This window comes from Camelus ferus, chromosome 5, assembly GCF_009834535.1.
Source record: "Camelus ferus isolate YT-003-E chromosome 5, BCGSAC_Cfer_1.0, whole genome shotgun sequence".
NCBI classification, from domain to species: domain Eukaryota; kingdom Metazoa; phylum Chordata; class Mammalia; order Artiodactyla; family Camelidae; genus Camelus; species Camelus ferus.
Window position 1 is genome coordinate 10,127,590 of NC_045700.1, and position 14,075 is coordinate 10,141,664.

Sequence of the window (14,075 nt, forward strand, 5' to 3'; positions counted from 1 at the left end):
AAAAAGTCCTTATCAGAGGTATATACTAAAACAGTCGATCCTCATTATTCATGTATTCTGTATTTTGCAAATTTGCCTACTTGCTAAGATTTACTTGTAACCCCAAGACACTTCAGGGTGTTTGTGGTTATCTGCAGACATGTCCAAAGATATGAAAAATTTTGAGTCACCCGACATACAGTATTAGCTAGGAATGTGCCCAAGATGCCTTTCTGCTTTCTTGTTTCTCCTCTAATACTGTAAACAAGTGTTTTTTTGGTCTATTTAGGACCATGTTTTTTTAGTTTTGGGGCTTGTTATTGGGGATTTCACTGTTTAAAACTGTCCCCAAGGGTCGTGATGAAGAGCTATGTAGTATTTCGAAGTGCAAGAAGGCCATGATGTGCCTTATGCATTATATATAATGTTAGATAAGCTTCCTTCAGGCATGAATTATAGTGCTGTTGGCTGTGAGTGTGTATTAAGTAAGTTCCTTAAAACAGAAACAAGGTTATGTATTGATCAGCTGACAAAATGATGCAATTAGAGGCTCAGGTGAGATAACCCTCCATTTCCCCTTGGAGTGATGATTCAGTATTTGCTAATTCTGTGTTCATGAAGACTTTATAGACTATAATTGTTGCCATTAACAAGAACTGACTATCTATAACCAAACAAAGAGATATATTTAAGCTTAAAAAATAATTCAGGGGTAGTGTTTAGATGAAACAAGACTATCCATTTAGAGCTGGGCAACAGGTTTCTGAAGGGAAGCTCTTCATGCTATTCTCTCACTTTTGTACAGGCTTGAAAATGGCCATAAACTTTTCAAAAAATGTCATTTGCTTTCCTTTTTCTATGAATTGTCTTTGCATATCCTTTATTATTTTCACAGCACTGTATTTATTTTTCTTATTCACTTATAGAGCTCTTCGTATATTGAAGAAATAAGTCCTTTGTAGTATTTTTAAAAATTTGGTTTGTCATTTGATTTTAGCACTTTTTAAGAATCTCCAAAATTAAAATTTTTATACTGCCAAACTCATCAATCTTTTCTTTATAGCTTAGATGTTTCTCAAGTTAGAAAAACCTCTTCTCTGAGACTTTAAATAATTCTCCCATATTTCCTCCAAGTTTTTTCATGATTCTATTTTTCACATTAATATTTTGATATGTCTAGAATATATGTTGACATCAAGAGTGAAGTATTTATAGATAGCATGATGTATGGATCTGTTTCAAAACAATCTGCACGTGTTGGGGCATGGGTAGGGGTATAGGTGAAACAAAGCTGGCCATGAACTCACAATTGTTGAAGCTGAGTGATGTATATATGAAGTCTCATTTCACCTTTTCCTCTATTTTTATATATTTTAAATTTTCTGTATTACGAAGTGAAGAAAAAGGTAAGCAGTAATCCTTCTTTTCCCCCAGAAGGGGGGAAACACCTTCTTATAATGATGTATTCTAGACAGTTGACCTAAACCACTCCTCAAATAGTCTGTCTCACTGTCAATGATTTAAAAGACTATCTGTGCCATAAACAAAATTCTAGTATTTACTTCAGTCTATTTCTGGACTACTCTATTCCAGTGATTTATGTGTACATTAACATAACAGTACCAAAAGTATTTCTTTAAGTAGTAATTTTATAAATTTTTCAATACCTGGAAGTTTTAGAATTCTCTTAGAGGTTTTTAAACAAAAAGGAATAAACCTCAAAGTTTATAGCAGCCTCTTATTCCAAATGACAAAGGCATAATTTAAAAACAACTTACATTTATATAATTTGCATTTATATAGTCTTCATCACCCTTTAAAATGACCCGTGTAGCATCATCTGAAAAAATTTAAAAGAAAGAATGTTTTAATAAAGATATGTTAAAAAGATTAAGCTTAACATACAGAGAGGGTAGATACTTACAAGGCGAAATATCTCTGTATCTATTTTTGGAAATGTTCTGAGGTAATTTGGCACAAGACATTGTCATTCCAGGTTTTTTCCGATACAGTTGCTAAAAAAAAAGTACAAGACGAGTCCAGAAAGCCATCAAGAGTTTGTTTTGTTTTTCAGACTTGTTTCTATACTATCAAGAAACAGGTTTTTTCCTTAGAATACCTCCTCTATACAGTGATGTGCCTTAGGTTAGCAGAGTACTGAACCAGATTTGCAAAGCTTAATTCTGCACAATTTCTAACATGAATTGTATATATTTTGAAAAACGGTTAAACAAATAAAAACAATTTTGCTTGCAGCAAAATTATCTGACGTTTTGAATAGTAAATCTGCAAAAAACATCTAGCTTTCATTTAGTTTATAGAGATGTTTAAAAGTAACATGGATATACCCTAAATATTTGATAGTCACAAATATTTTTCGGTCACTTATCTATAACATATGCTTCAGAGCAACAAATATTTAATGATGGTTAACTACACTGACAAAACTTAGAGAAGGATTAAATATGAGAAGGCACAAAAATTATTTTCTTTCACTCGAGATTTTTAAGTCTATAGTAGCCTATCTTCATCTCCAACAGTTATTTAATTACAGAAAAAATGTAGTTTGATGACATACCTATAAAATCTCCTTATCCCTCTCTCGTAAACAGACATCTAGTTATGAAACCATGGCTAGTATTTTGGAAGCAATTTTTAAAACTTTGCATTTTAGAACTCTTTTTATGCCAAATATTTCTCAGAATAACATTTTAGTTTACAAATTATAGCTGATATAGTTTACAGATTATAGTAGATTATGCAGTTAAGAAGCCATGAAATTAATCAGAAAATATGAGCAAACATCTTTTCCATACAATGTTACTTACATCAAACTGTGTCAGTACTGTTCCAGTGATTAGCCCCTCAGCTAGCTGGATCATTGACTCTCGCAGGGAATGGTCATCCTGGTGGACACTATCTAGTGGGGCTTTCTCAGGAATGTACTGGAAGTCTGGCTCATTTTCTAGCTTTTCTTCCACTACATCATATACAGCTAAAAAAACCAAAAACCAAAACCAAAAGAGCCTCAAGGAAACATGAATTAGCAAAAGGAATTTATCAGATATTATTTAATTTCATGTTGGGAAAAATAATTCATTTATTCATAATTCATCAGATCTGAGTCTGGGGCCACCGTTTATGGGCTGAGAGTGGTTGTGGAGTTGAAGTACCTTTGGGGAAAGAAAGGTTCTTGTGCATGCTACTGAAAATGTAAATTAAAGAGACATTAAGAAAAAGAGAAGCTGCCAAAAAGCAGCTCTGAACAGATTTGCCCTTAATCTGTGGGACTAAGGGCAAGAGTACAAACAGAGGCCTATACACCGGTACTATGTCTAGACATGAAAAATTACAAATAAACTGAAGTGTGATAAACAAAACATGTCCTATTCTCTTTCCTTGACATATCTACAAAACAACGCGGGGGGACAGATTTCAAATGAGAATTCTAGGCCAGAATTCATGGCCATGGTAGTATGAGGAGAGCCAGACCCCACGCTGTTGCCAGTAGCCCACCTTACTTCTTTTCCCACCCATAGTTCCACTCTTTAACATGGGGGCCTATAAACTTACCCATGAACATCCCAGGCCATCTGTAAGCTTGTTCTACACCCCTCTGGAAATTGCTTCCTCTGAGTTACCCTGTTGGCCTATACCCCTGATCAACCCTTAGGAGAATGAACCTGGGAAAAATGGCCATACAGGCCCAGGAAATGGGATCAGAGTTACTTGGTCAGAGAACTGAGGGTTGAAAAAAGTGGTCTAGAAAGGAAGGGGAGGTCACAGGTGATGGCCCGGCATGCCCCCTTGGTCCTGCAAAATCCTGACCCCCATGGGGAAGGGCAAAGCTGAAGCAGAGTAGATCCCCCTAAAGGATGGAGTCAAGCTTTTGTCCTTATTTAAGAGGCTTCATTCTTGCTCAGATATGTATGCACTTTACAGAAGAATAGATTAAGAAGAATGAAAAGACAAAAAGGTGTAAATGCATTTTGTCTAAGGAGAAATAAAATTTAAAGGGGAAAAGACCAGGAAAAACAAGCTCTTTGTTTTTCTGCTATTTTTGGCAAACGTAACTTTAAATTTTGATTATACATCATTTTAAGAAAATGGACATGACAGACCCACACTGAAAGTGAATACAGGTCCTGATCGAGGTTTTGGTGATAAAACAATATTAGAAAGATCTTTTGCTAAAAAAGTAGGCCCTAGGTGGGTTCCTCTCATAATTTGAAATATGAATGGGGTGATTGAAATTGCAAAAAGGCCATGCTTTTTCCATTATATAGACTTTTGTTCATATTCTGCCTCTGTACTAGTCATGAATTTGTGAGCAGATAACTGAATGTCTCGGTGCCTAAATGTCTTTAATTATAGAGTGGGTCTACTTCGTCTATCTCATTGGATGGCTATACAGATTAAATGAGAATATATAAAAGAGATCATGTGTATGGAAAACATTTAATAACTATTAGCTATTACTATTATAAGAAAACAGAAAAACCCAATTGACAGATTATTCTTAGTATGAAATTTAAGTTGCTTTATGTGACAGAAAAATGCCTAAAAATGAATCACCACCTAACTATCAGATCTAAATGAATACATTCCTTTAAAAGTTAAAATAGAATGGTCTATTGAAGTCTTTTTTTTTCCTAGAAAGCCAATTCTAGATCATGAATGCAGAAAAGCACAAAGCATAGGCATACCTCATTTGACTGTGTTTCTCAGATACAGTGTTTTTCACAAATTGAAGGTTTATGGTAACCTTGAATTGAGCAAGTCTACTGATACCATTTTTCCAACAGGATCTGCTCACTTTGTGTCTCTGTGCCATATTTTGATAATCCTTGTAATAGTTCTAACTTTTTCATTATTATTTTGTTATGGTGACCCATGATCAATGATCTTTGATGTTACTATTGCAAAAGATGACTCACTGAAGGCTTAGATGATGGTTAGCATTCTTTGACAATAAACTTTTTAAATTAAAGTATCTACATCGTTTTTTTAGACATAATGCTATTTATTGCACACTTAATAGACTACAGAATAGTATAAACATAACTTTTAGATGAATTGGGAAACCAAAAAAATTCATGTGGCTCGCTTTATTGTGATATTCATTTTATTGTGGCAGCCTGGAAGGGAACCTGCAATATCTCTAAGGTATGCCTGTAGAGAAGATAAAATGAAAATGTCTGTTTGTACCCAAGAGGCAAAATGGGTGTGTGGGGGGAATAGGTAGAGTTCTAATTACATTTTTCCTCCCTATGGTATACCGTCAACAACTGGCAACACGGCATTAACCAATAATTACTCTTGTGGCTAACTTTGCTTAGCAGTAAATTGTTCAGAACAAAACTAGAAGAATATGTCTAATGCTAGGAGGTATAGGCATATAAGAATTTCTTCTCAGAGAAGAATGGTAGAGTGTTGAGGGAACTTGGAACAATGCCAGAATGAACACTGGCTGAAGGATCCAGGATTGCTGAACTAGACAAAGGAGACAGTTTCTGATAAATCCCTTCTAAAAACTGATGAGAGATTGAACTTATTCTGCATTAAATTTATTCTGCACAGCACAAAGTGATAGATTTGGGAATAGAATTGAAGGAAGATGGATTTTTAGGTCAATTAATAGCTCAAGCTATCCAAAGGGGGAATGAACTGCTTCAGGAGCCATTGAGTGCTCCACATTGCAAGGATATTCTTGAGGTTCTAAGTGGAAACTTAACTATAGCTCGTTATAGAGTTTTCCAAAAGTGGAACAGAATTCAAACTTTACTCATTCATTCAGAAAGTGTACACTGAGTACCTGCTACTACTTCTGGAGCAGCTGGGGGAGAGGGAGGCCATTTTAGCTATAGAAGTCAGGAGTGAGCTTTCTGAGGATGACATCTGAGCAGGGACCTGAATGAAGTTATAAGTCATACAAAAATTAAGATGAGTATTTTAGGCAGAAAGAACATCAAGAAAGCCAGCACAAATGACAGGAGAGTGAGGAAGGCTGAGTGGTAGGCAAGGCAGCCAAGAATTTTTATTTTACTCCAAGTATATATGGAAGCCAGTATGCTATGCTTTAAACAAGAAACTGACATGACATATGTTTTAAAAAGCCCACTCTGGCTGCGTTGTCTAGTAATAAATATTAATGAGTTATGAAAAATATCTAGTGTTACATAGAGTACTTACCATTAGGTCGAACTAGAAGTACGAGTTCCCCAGAATGTCTCTCACAGCTAGCTTTAATAAACAGGACAACCTGATCATGGGTATGTTCTGTAATGTCCTGACCATTGATCAGTACAACTTGGTCCCCTTCATTTAATCGAGGGACACAGAGGTCAGCCTGCAATTTAATGTAAATAAGGTTTCACATGTGCACATGGCTCTCTGGAAGTAAGGCACAGAAATTCATTTATATAGACTGTACAGCAGAACTAAAACTGCATATAGAAAAGTATCTATCCATTCATTCACCCATTAAAAAAACAGAAGTAGAAATCTTGCTTTTCCATGAAGACATTATTTTTTTCTTCTTCATTGACAACTTTCCCCTGATGTCCTATTATATAGACATACAGAAAGACTAATGATCTCAAGGGGCATAGGTAAAGCCAGTCCTTGCTTTGCACTCTGCAGATGCTCACAAATTTCAGTTACCACAGTTCAGTTAAATAACACCAGTCTCCTAACAACATGGTTCAAATTTCAGCTACCACAACATACTAATTGTGAATAATTACATAATGTAAAAAATCTGTTGCTAGCCCATCAGTCTGAAAATCACTGCATAGACAATAAATATGCATCATGATCAGTGACCAACCACATCACTTGTTTCAAAGTCTACTGCTGATCTGTCATTGTGCATCTGTTACAGTTTATGTAGAGACAGCAAAGCATGTACTATTGCTCCCTTGTCTCCCAGTGGTAAGTCCAGTCACTTTAGATTATCCAGTGAAAATGGATAATCTAAAGAGGTGATTGGCCAGAAAAGTTAAAAATGCAGCAAAGAAACAAAAAGGGACAGTGCTGGAAGTGAAATTCAAATTTTTAAGTTATAAGACAAGAAGGAGACAAGCACTGTTCAGAAATTACCTGTGATAAGTTTTCACAAAGAAATAAAACACTAAATTCTCAATGCTTCTAGCATTTTGAATTACAGGATACTAAATCAATATTAGTTTTACTGATTTTTCATTTCCTTATATATTTACATATTTATAAGAGAAAACATAAGAAATTTTAATGTTTTGATAAAAAATTTAAAGGTCATGGAAACAATTCTCCCCACTAACTATCAAGCTGGCTTTGCACGGGTTCAGCTTGCATAGCTATTTTTACAGCCCAGCACTACTGTGCAATGTGAGGACTGCCTGTATTTTATTGCGAAAACAAACAAGTAAATAAGGTAAAAGAGATACACAGAAATACGGACAGCATGTTCCAGAAACACAGCAATGAGAACCTACGGGAGAAAAGTTTGATGGATGATGGGTCAGAATGCAAAGGAAATGATGGGGTTGGCCCTTACAAAAAAGGGCTGTGGTGAAGGCTTAAAAAATGAAAGCACAACTAAGTTTATTATAAACACAAAGACAGCAAAATCCAAGGTATTGTCATTAGTGGAAAAAGAACTGGTCTAGGAACCAAGTTCTTCCTCTTTTGCTTATAAAATTGTGATCTTAGACACCTGAAATTCTGAAAATTGAACCGGTATCTGTTCTAATCATTTTATAGAGTTGTGAAATTTAGAAAATGAGATAATTCAGTGTGAAGCATTAAAATCTGGAAAATTCAAATTCAAGGTTCAGACCATTCTCTCTAGTTTCTTCTTACTTCTTGTAGTGACAAAAGATAGGAAGAAAAACATGACCTTGGGGATTATTTTATCCACTTTAGAAAGTGTCCAATATAAAAAAATGACATTAAAATATTTGAAACACTGTCTTTTCCCCCTAGTCACCTAAAATAAGGTTTCTAACTAGAAGACTGTTATGACCTCTAAGTTAATAAAATAATATAAAAATTATAAATTTCTATTTATTTAATTTGTGCTAAGTTCAGCTACTATTTATAGAACATAGTTCTATGTGGCAGAAAGGAAAAATTACCAATATAGTAATCTATATAGCCTAAAAAGAAAATTTAGTCATAAAATTCTGTTTGGAAATCAACCTGTCTATAGAATGTTCCCTGAACATCCCTTACTTAATTGAAAACTATCCACATTCACCGCTCAGAAAAACCAGTATTTCTTTTATGACTATTACAACTGGCATACAAATTAAAAAATGTTTATTACCTTTTCTAATTATAAGAGCAATGCATGCTCACTGTCATGATTCAGACAATTAAAAAAAGGAACAAGGAAGAAAGTGATAAATACCAGTAATTCCATTACCCAGATGAAACATGGCTAACATTTTTAGCAGGTTTCCAGACTTTTAAAATGTATATAACTCACATTTAAAAAAAAACAGACAAAAATATACATGGAATTATAATATACATTTTCTTGTTTTTTTTATTGACATATATAGGTGATTTACAATATTGTTAAGGTGTTTTTAAGGTGTACAGCAAAGTGATTCAATTATGCATATTTATATATATATATATAAATCTTAAGATTCTTTTCCATTATAGGTTATTATAAGATATTGAATATAGTTCCCTGTGCTGTACAGTAAATCCCTGTAGTTTATTGATTTTATATAGTGTGGTGTGTATCTGTTAATCCTATACTCCCAATTTATTCCCCCTTACTCCGTTGGTAACCATAGTCTCTGAGTCTGTTTCTGTTTTATAAATAAATTCATTTCTATTATTTTTAGATTCCACATATAAGTGATATCATATAATATGTCTTTCTCTGTCTGTCTTACTTCACTCTGTATGATAATCTCTAAGTCCATCTGTGTTGCTGCAAATGGCAAGATTTCATTTTTATGGCTGAGTAAATATATCAATCATAAAATATGCATTTTTCATAATACCATCTTATGAACATATTTCCATACTTACATAAAGCTACATCATCATTTCAATAGCTGAAAAGTAATGCATAATTTATTTCACCAACTCTAATGAAATACATTTTGACTTTCCCTCCAATTTTTAACTTTTACAACAATACTACAATGAACATTTTTGTGTATCCTTTATTCCAACTACTCCATTAGGGGCAATTCCTAAAAGTGGAAATGTCAGGTGAAAAGACATATATTTAATTAAGAAAACAGTTTTAGTTAAAATGTCTGTTTTTGGCAAAGTCATACATCACACAGTTTAAAGAGCTGACTAGGTCTAGAAGATCATTAAGGTAAGACACCATCTGTGTTCTTCCCTATCATCTCCCCTTCCTGAGGCAATTTCTTTCAACAGTTTAGTTACATCTTTTGTATTTACCTCAGTATCTCTAAATAACATTCCAATTTTGTTTTTCTTTAGTTTTTATTTTAAACATTATCTAACTTCCTATTTGATAGACGAGAATTTAGCAATCTTTCATCTCCTTGTTTGGAGTCCGCAGACACACATTATTTCCAATATGTACAGAACAATAATAATCGGACTATTTCTCCCATCTTTCACATGCATAGTAGGTTCAAAAGTTATTTTATACATCATGTCCCTGACTTGTCACCTCCAATAATAAGTGATTTGTTTAAAAGAGGACCTCTGGCCCAAGCTGGATCTATGAAGGGTTTTTACTTCCCAGGAGTGTGTAATTTTTAATGACTCTGGGTTGCTGAGATGGTAATGCATATAATCTAGAAGTTACTAATAGTCATGCCCTACCACATGGACTGAGGAGCAGAATAGTGGTAGCTATACAATTTCTGTTTAATAGAGATTTTGGAATCACAATCATATTTGAAGGTAGAGTATATCTGAGGTGGTAATGTTACAAGACGTGGCTTGAAGCTGCTACTAAGTACACTTTTCATTTAAAACATATTTTATCTGGAGTAGCTTGAGAGATGAAGCTGACTTAAGTGTACAGATTGGTTTATATTGAGAGAGAAGAATGGAACATTCATATAAAAAGAAATAGAGATGAAAAATAGAATCCTGATGACTTTTAAAGTTCTTTCTAGAAGTCTGACTGCATTCCTGTCCTGGGGTTTTGTGAGATATTTCTACAGCTATATGATAAATTTTGTATTTATGATTAAGCCAGGGGTATTCCATGAGCACCCCAATATGTGCAATCAACAAAGTCCTTAAAAACTAGAACCAAAACCATGTATCATAATATCCTTTATCAATCTTTACTATAATCTTCAAATCAACTTTGAGGTTGCTGCAGAGCACCAAAAAACCCATAACTGGCCTCTTGCTCTCAGGCTGCTGGTTCATACATTTCCCAGGACAGAAAGAGAGTTAAATGACAATGGGTGCTGACTAAAAAGTCCCTAAAGACCATTTAGGTAAGAAAAAAGAAGTTAAACAGAGTAGACAACGGCATAGATGGGAATTTGAAAGCAATATTTGCTATATATAGGAGTAATAAAGATAATGCACCCAAAATTTATTAAGAATTGTCCTTATGCTAAGCAAAAAGTTCACGGTGCTGATGCTGAATGATGGGATACGGCAGGGGTTCATCATAAAGGGCACATACAGTATTTTTCCTTTTGTTTAGAATGTTCATAATAAAGAGTTTAAAATAAGTATTTTAAACAGAAACTAGACAATAGAATGTAGGTAAACAATTCTAAATGAAAAAACACACGAACAAAAAAAGCAAGCAAACAAAAACTACACCTCTGTCTACATTTTGCTGTTTAAAGGGGTTATTTTGAAAGAATCTATTAATATTTTAGAAACATTGAAAGTCATAAATAGGTTCTTTGTAAAAACAAGGATTTTAAAAACTCTTATAGGCAGGAAATAAATAAAAACTAACTTCCCAGCAATTTAAGAGAGTCAGCCAACAACATGTGATACTTGACAAATTAAAATAAATGATTAATTTTATTCCTTTATTTAAACTAATATAAATAAGTATGTATTCTAGAAAATAGGATTCACTTGCAAGATTTATATAACTCACAGGTGTTCCTGGAGCTACTCGGGACACGATCACAGGCATCTTCTGATCATATCCTCCCTGAAAAACAGAGCAAATCAAATATTAGTCAAATATTACCAAAATAGAAACATCTGAATTCAAAAATTGAATACAATATAAATTCTAAATTACCTTTACATTGAATCCAAATCTTCCATTTTCATCAGGTTTCATTCTTATTAGAACAAGATTATCATGTGGAATACCACCATTAGGCTTTAAAAGACAAAAATAAATGTAACTTGTAATTTTCTTCATTTATACTCTATCCTTCAGATATACATGAAGCATCCTTTCTGTGTGTTGATATTATCCAAAGTATACAAAGAATCATAATTTAAACTTCTCTCATGCCTTCTTACCACCACAGGCTAGACTATAAGTGCCAAGAGCAACAGGGGCTTTATTAACTAATTAATCAGAGTATCTCTAGAGCCTGGCTGAAAGCTTTGTGCATGGCAAATACTCAAAAGTATTATGTGCATTCATGTTACTTCCTCTGCTTTTTTTTTTCTCTGCTTTTTAAAAACAGCTTTATTGAGACATAATTCACATACTGCACACTTCATCCATTCAAAGTATACAATTCAGTAATTTCTACTATAGTCAGAGAGATGTACGAATATCACTACTTTAATTTTAGAACGTTTTCATTGCCCCCACCAAACCCCCTGTATCCATTAGCAGTCATTCCCTACCCCCTTGTCCCCTAGTCCCCAACGCCTAGTCAGCCATGATTCTATTTTCTTTCTCTATATATCCGACTATTTTGGACATTTCACATATATGGAATTATATAATACACGGTCATTTGTTGCAGGCTTCTTTCACTTAACATGTTGTATGCCTGCTCTTTAAGGGTAAGTATCTGACTAATTCTTACTCATCCTTCAAGACACAGGTCAGAGATGATCACTGCTGGGATGTCTTCCCTTAACTCCACAGCTGAATTAGTTATTTTTATATACTTGTGAATTCCCTATAATCACTTCTAATTATAGAACTTACACTATCTTCTTACTTGCTCTAGTTCCCATGCCATGTGCCACACTCAATGATACTACAAAGCAATTCTCTACTCCCATGCATTATCCATTTCCCCCATCCTTCTAAGAAGCAGTCTTATTTCTCCCATTAAAAAAAAACCCAACTCTCTTTGGACCCCACTTCTCTATCCAGCTACTGCCCCATTCCTTCCCTTCCTCTTGCTGCTAAACTTCCTGAAAGAGCTGTCCACATTAGCTGTCTCTACTGTCTCTAAACCCATCCTCCTAGTCAGGCTTTCATCCCCAGCACTCCAGCAGAGATTTTCACATTGCTAAATCCAGCATTCAGTTCTCAGTCCTCACCTTCCTTGACTTACTAGTAGCATTTGACATGGTTGGTTATTCTCTGTAACTTTCTTCTCATCAGCCAATTGACTAATTTTTTTCTACCTTTTTGTCTGCATTTTCTCAGTTTCCTTTGCTGGTTTCTTTCATCTCCTTCATGTTTACAATTTGGAGGACTGAAGGCTCAATTCCTAGAACCTCTTATTTAGATATCTGCACATAATGTACTTCTTTGGTGATTTCTTCCTGTTTTAAACACTGGCTACATGCCATGAATTCTCTATATTACAACTTGAGCTTGGACTTCTCCCTTCAACTCCAGAATCCTGTCTCCAAGTGTATTTCTAATAGACATATCAACGTGTCCCAAACTGAGCCCACACCCGTTCTACCTATAGCCTGTCACATCTCAGCAAGCGGTAACCTCTTCCTTTTAGTTGTTCAGGCCAAAAACCTTGCTATTATCCTTGACTTCCCTCTTCCTCTAGTGCTCTACATCCAATCCATCAGCATATTACATCAGCTCTACCCTAAAACCACATCCAGAAATCAGCCAAGTCTTATTCCTTCCAAGGTTATCATCTCGGTCCAAATTACCATGGATTCTTGGAATAGTGCAATACTTCACATCCAGTGTCTCTACTTCTACCCTGCTTTCAGTCTGCTTTCAACATAATAGTCAGAGTAATACCATTACATTAAAACTTAAGTAACATCATATTACTTCTCTCCTCAGATATGTCCATTTGCTTCCAATCTCACTCAGGGTTAAAAAACAAAATCTTTTTAAGATGAGGCTTTTAGGATCTGGCCCTCTCCTGCACCTGTCTCCTTCTTATTGGCTTCTTTTGCTCTGGCCACACTGACTTCCCTGGTGTTCCCTGACCACATCAGTAATAATCCTGACTTCGCACCCTCAGCTTACCGGCTCTTCCACCAGCTATCTACATGGCTTATCACTAAATTCACCCCTGGCTCACTCTATCTAAAACTGTAACACGCTACTCTCAAAATTCCCTAGCCCTCTTTTGCTTTATTTTCCTCCCTAGCATTTATACTATCTAATATGCTATATATTTAAATTATTTACTTTGTTTACTATTTGTCTCACTCTTATCCCCAGAATGTAAGTTCCATTAAGGCAGAGTTTAAAAATTTTTTTCTATTCTATTCTGTTAAATTCCCAGAGCCTATAACAATGCACGGCACATAGTAGGTACTCAATAAGTAATTTTTGCATGAATGAAAAAAAAACAAACCAGATTGTAGATTATTTAACAGCAGGGACCATGTCTTATTTGTCTTTGTACTCCCACTACCTGCCTAAGAACGTAGCCCAGAGAGAGACCCAGTAACTATGAATCAGTGAACGAATGACACAATCATCACACAAGTAGCACTAATTCATTTTCGGTAAGGATTTTGATCTCTTCTGGATGTGTCTGTGGTGATGGGGCAATAAGTATGGAAGAACAGAGTGGCTGCCTCTCACTTTTCAACTTCAGGTAATGTGGGACGGCTATAGGTAAAAAACAAGATGGCTAAGAGTGCAATGGCCAGCAGAAACTTGTGGCACCACCAACACTTACCGTGGAATCTCCTCTTCATGCATATTATTTTAGCCTTGATGTCCCTTTAAGTTTCCTGAAGTACACCCCTGTTTCTGTCTATCCTTATACTTC

At 34.9% G+C, this 14,075-nt stretch overlaps 1 protein-coding gene across 4 annotated transcripts in view; it reads right to left on the reverse strand.

Moving 5' to 3' along the window:
* PTPN4 (protein tyrosine phosphatase non-receptor type 4) overlaps positions 1 to 14,075 on the reverse strand; it is a 152,297-nt gene that overhangs the window by 21,495 nt on the left and 116,727 nt on the right. For all 4 annotated transcript variants that reach the window (XR_004319755.1, XM_032479295.1, XM_032479296.1 and 1 more), the window contains 6 exons: positions 11,195 to 11,278; positions 11,045 to 11,101; positions 6,172 to 6,328; positions 2,808 to 2,974; positions 1,904 to 1,994; positions 1,758 to 1,819 (listed from right to left, as the gene is read on the reverse strand). Coding sequence is in view for 3 of the 4 variants with exons in the window: in XM_032479295.1 (XP_032335186.1) it covers positions 1,758 to 1,819; positions 1,904 to 1,994; positions 2,808 to 2,974; positions 6,172 to 6,328; positions 11,045 to 11,101; positions 11,195 to 11,278 (618 nt within the window). In the remaining variant the exon portion in view is untranslated. The remainder of the gene's footprint in view (positions 1 to 1,757; positions 1,820 to 1,903; positions 1,995 to 2,807; positions 2,975 to 6,171; positions 6,329 to 11,044; positions 11,102 to 11,194; positions 11,279 to 14,075) is intronic.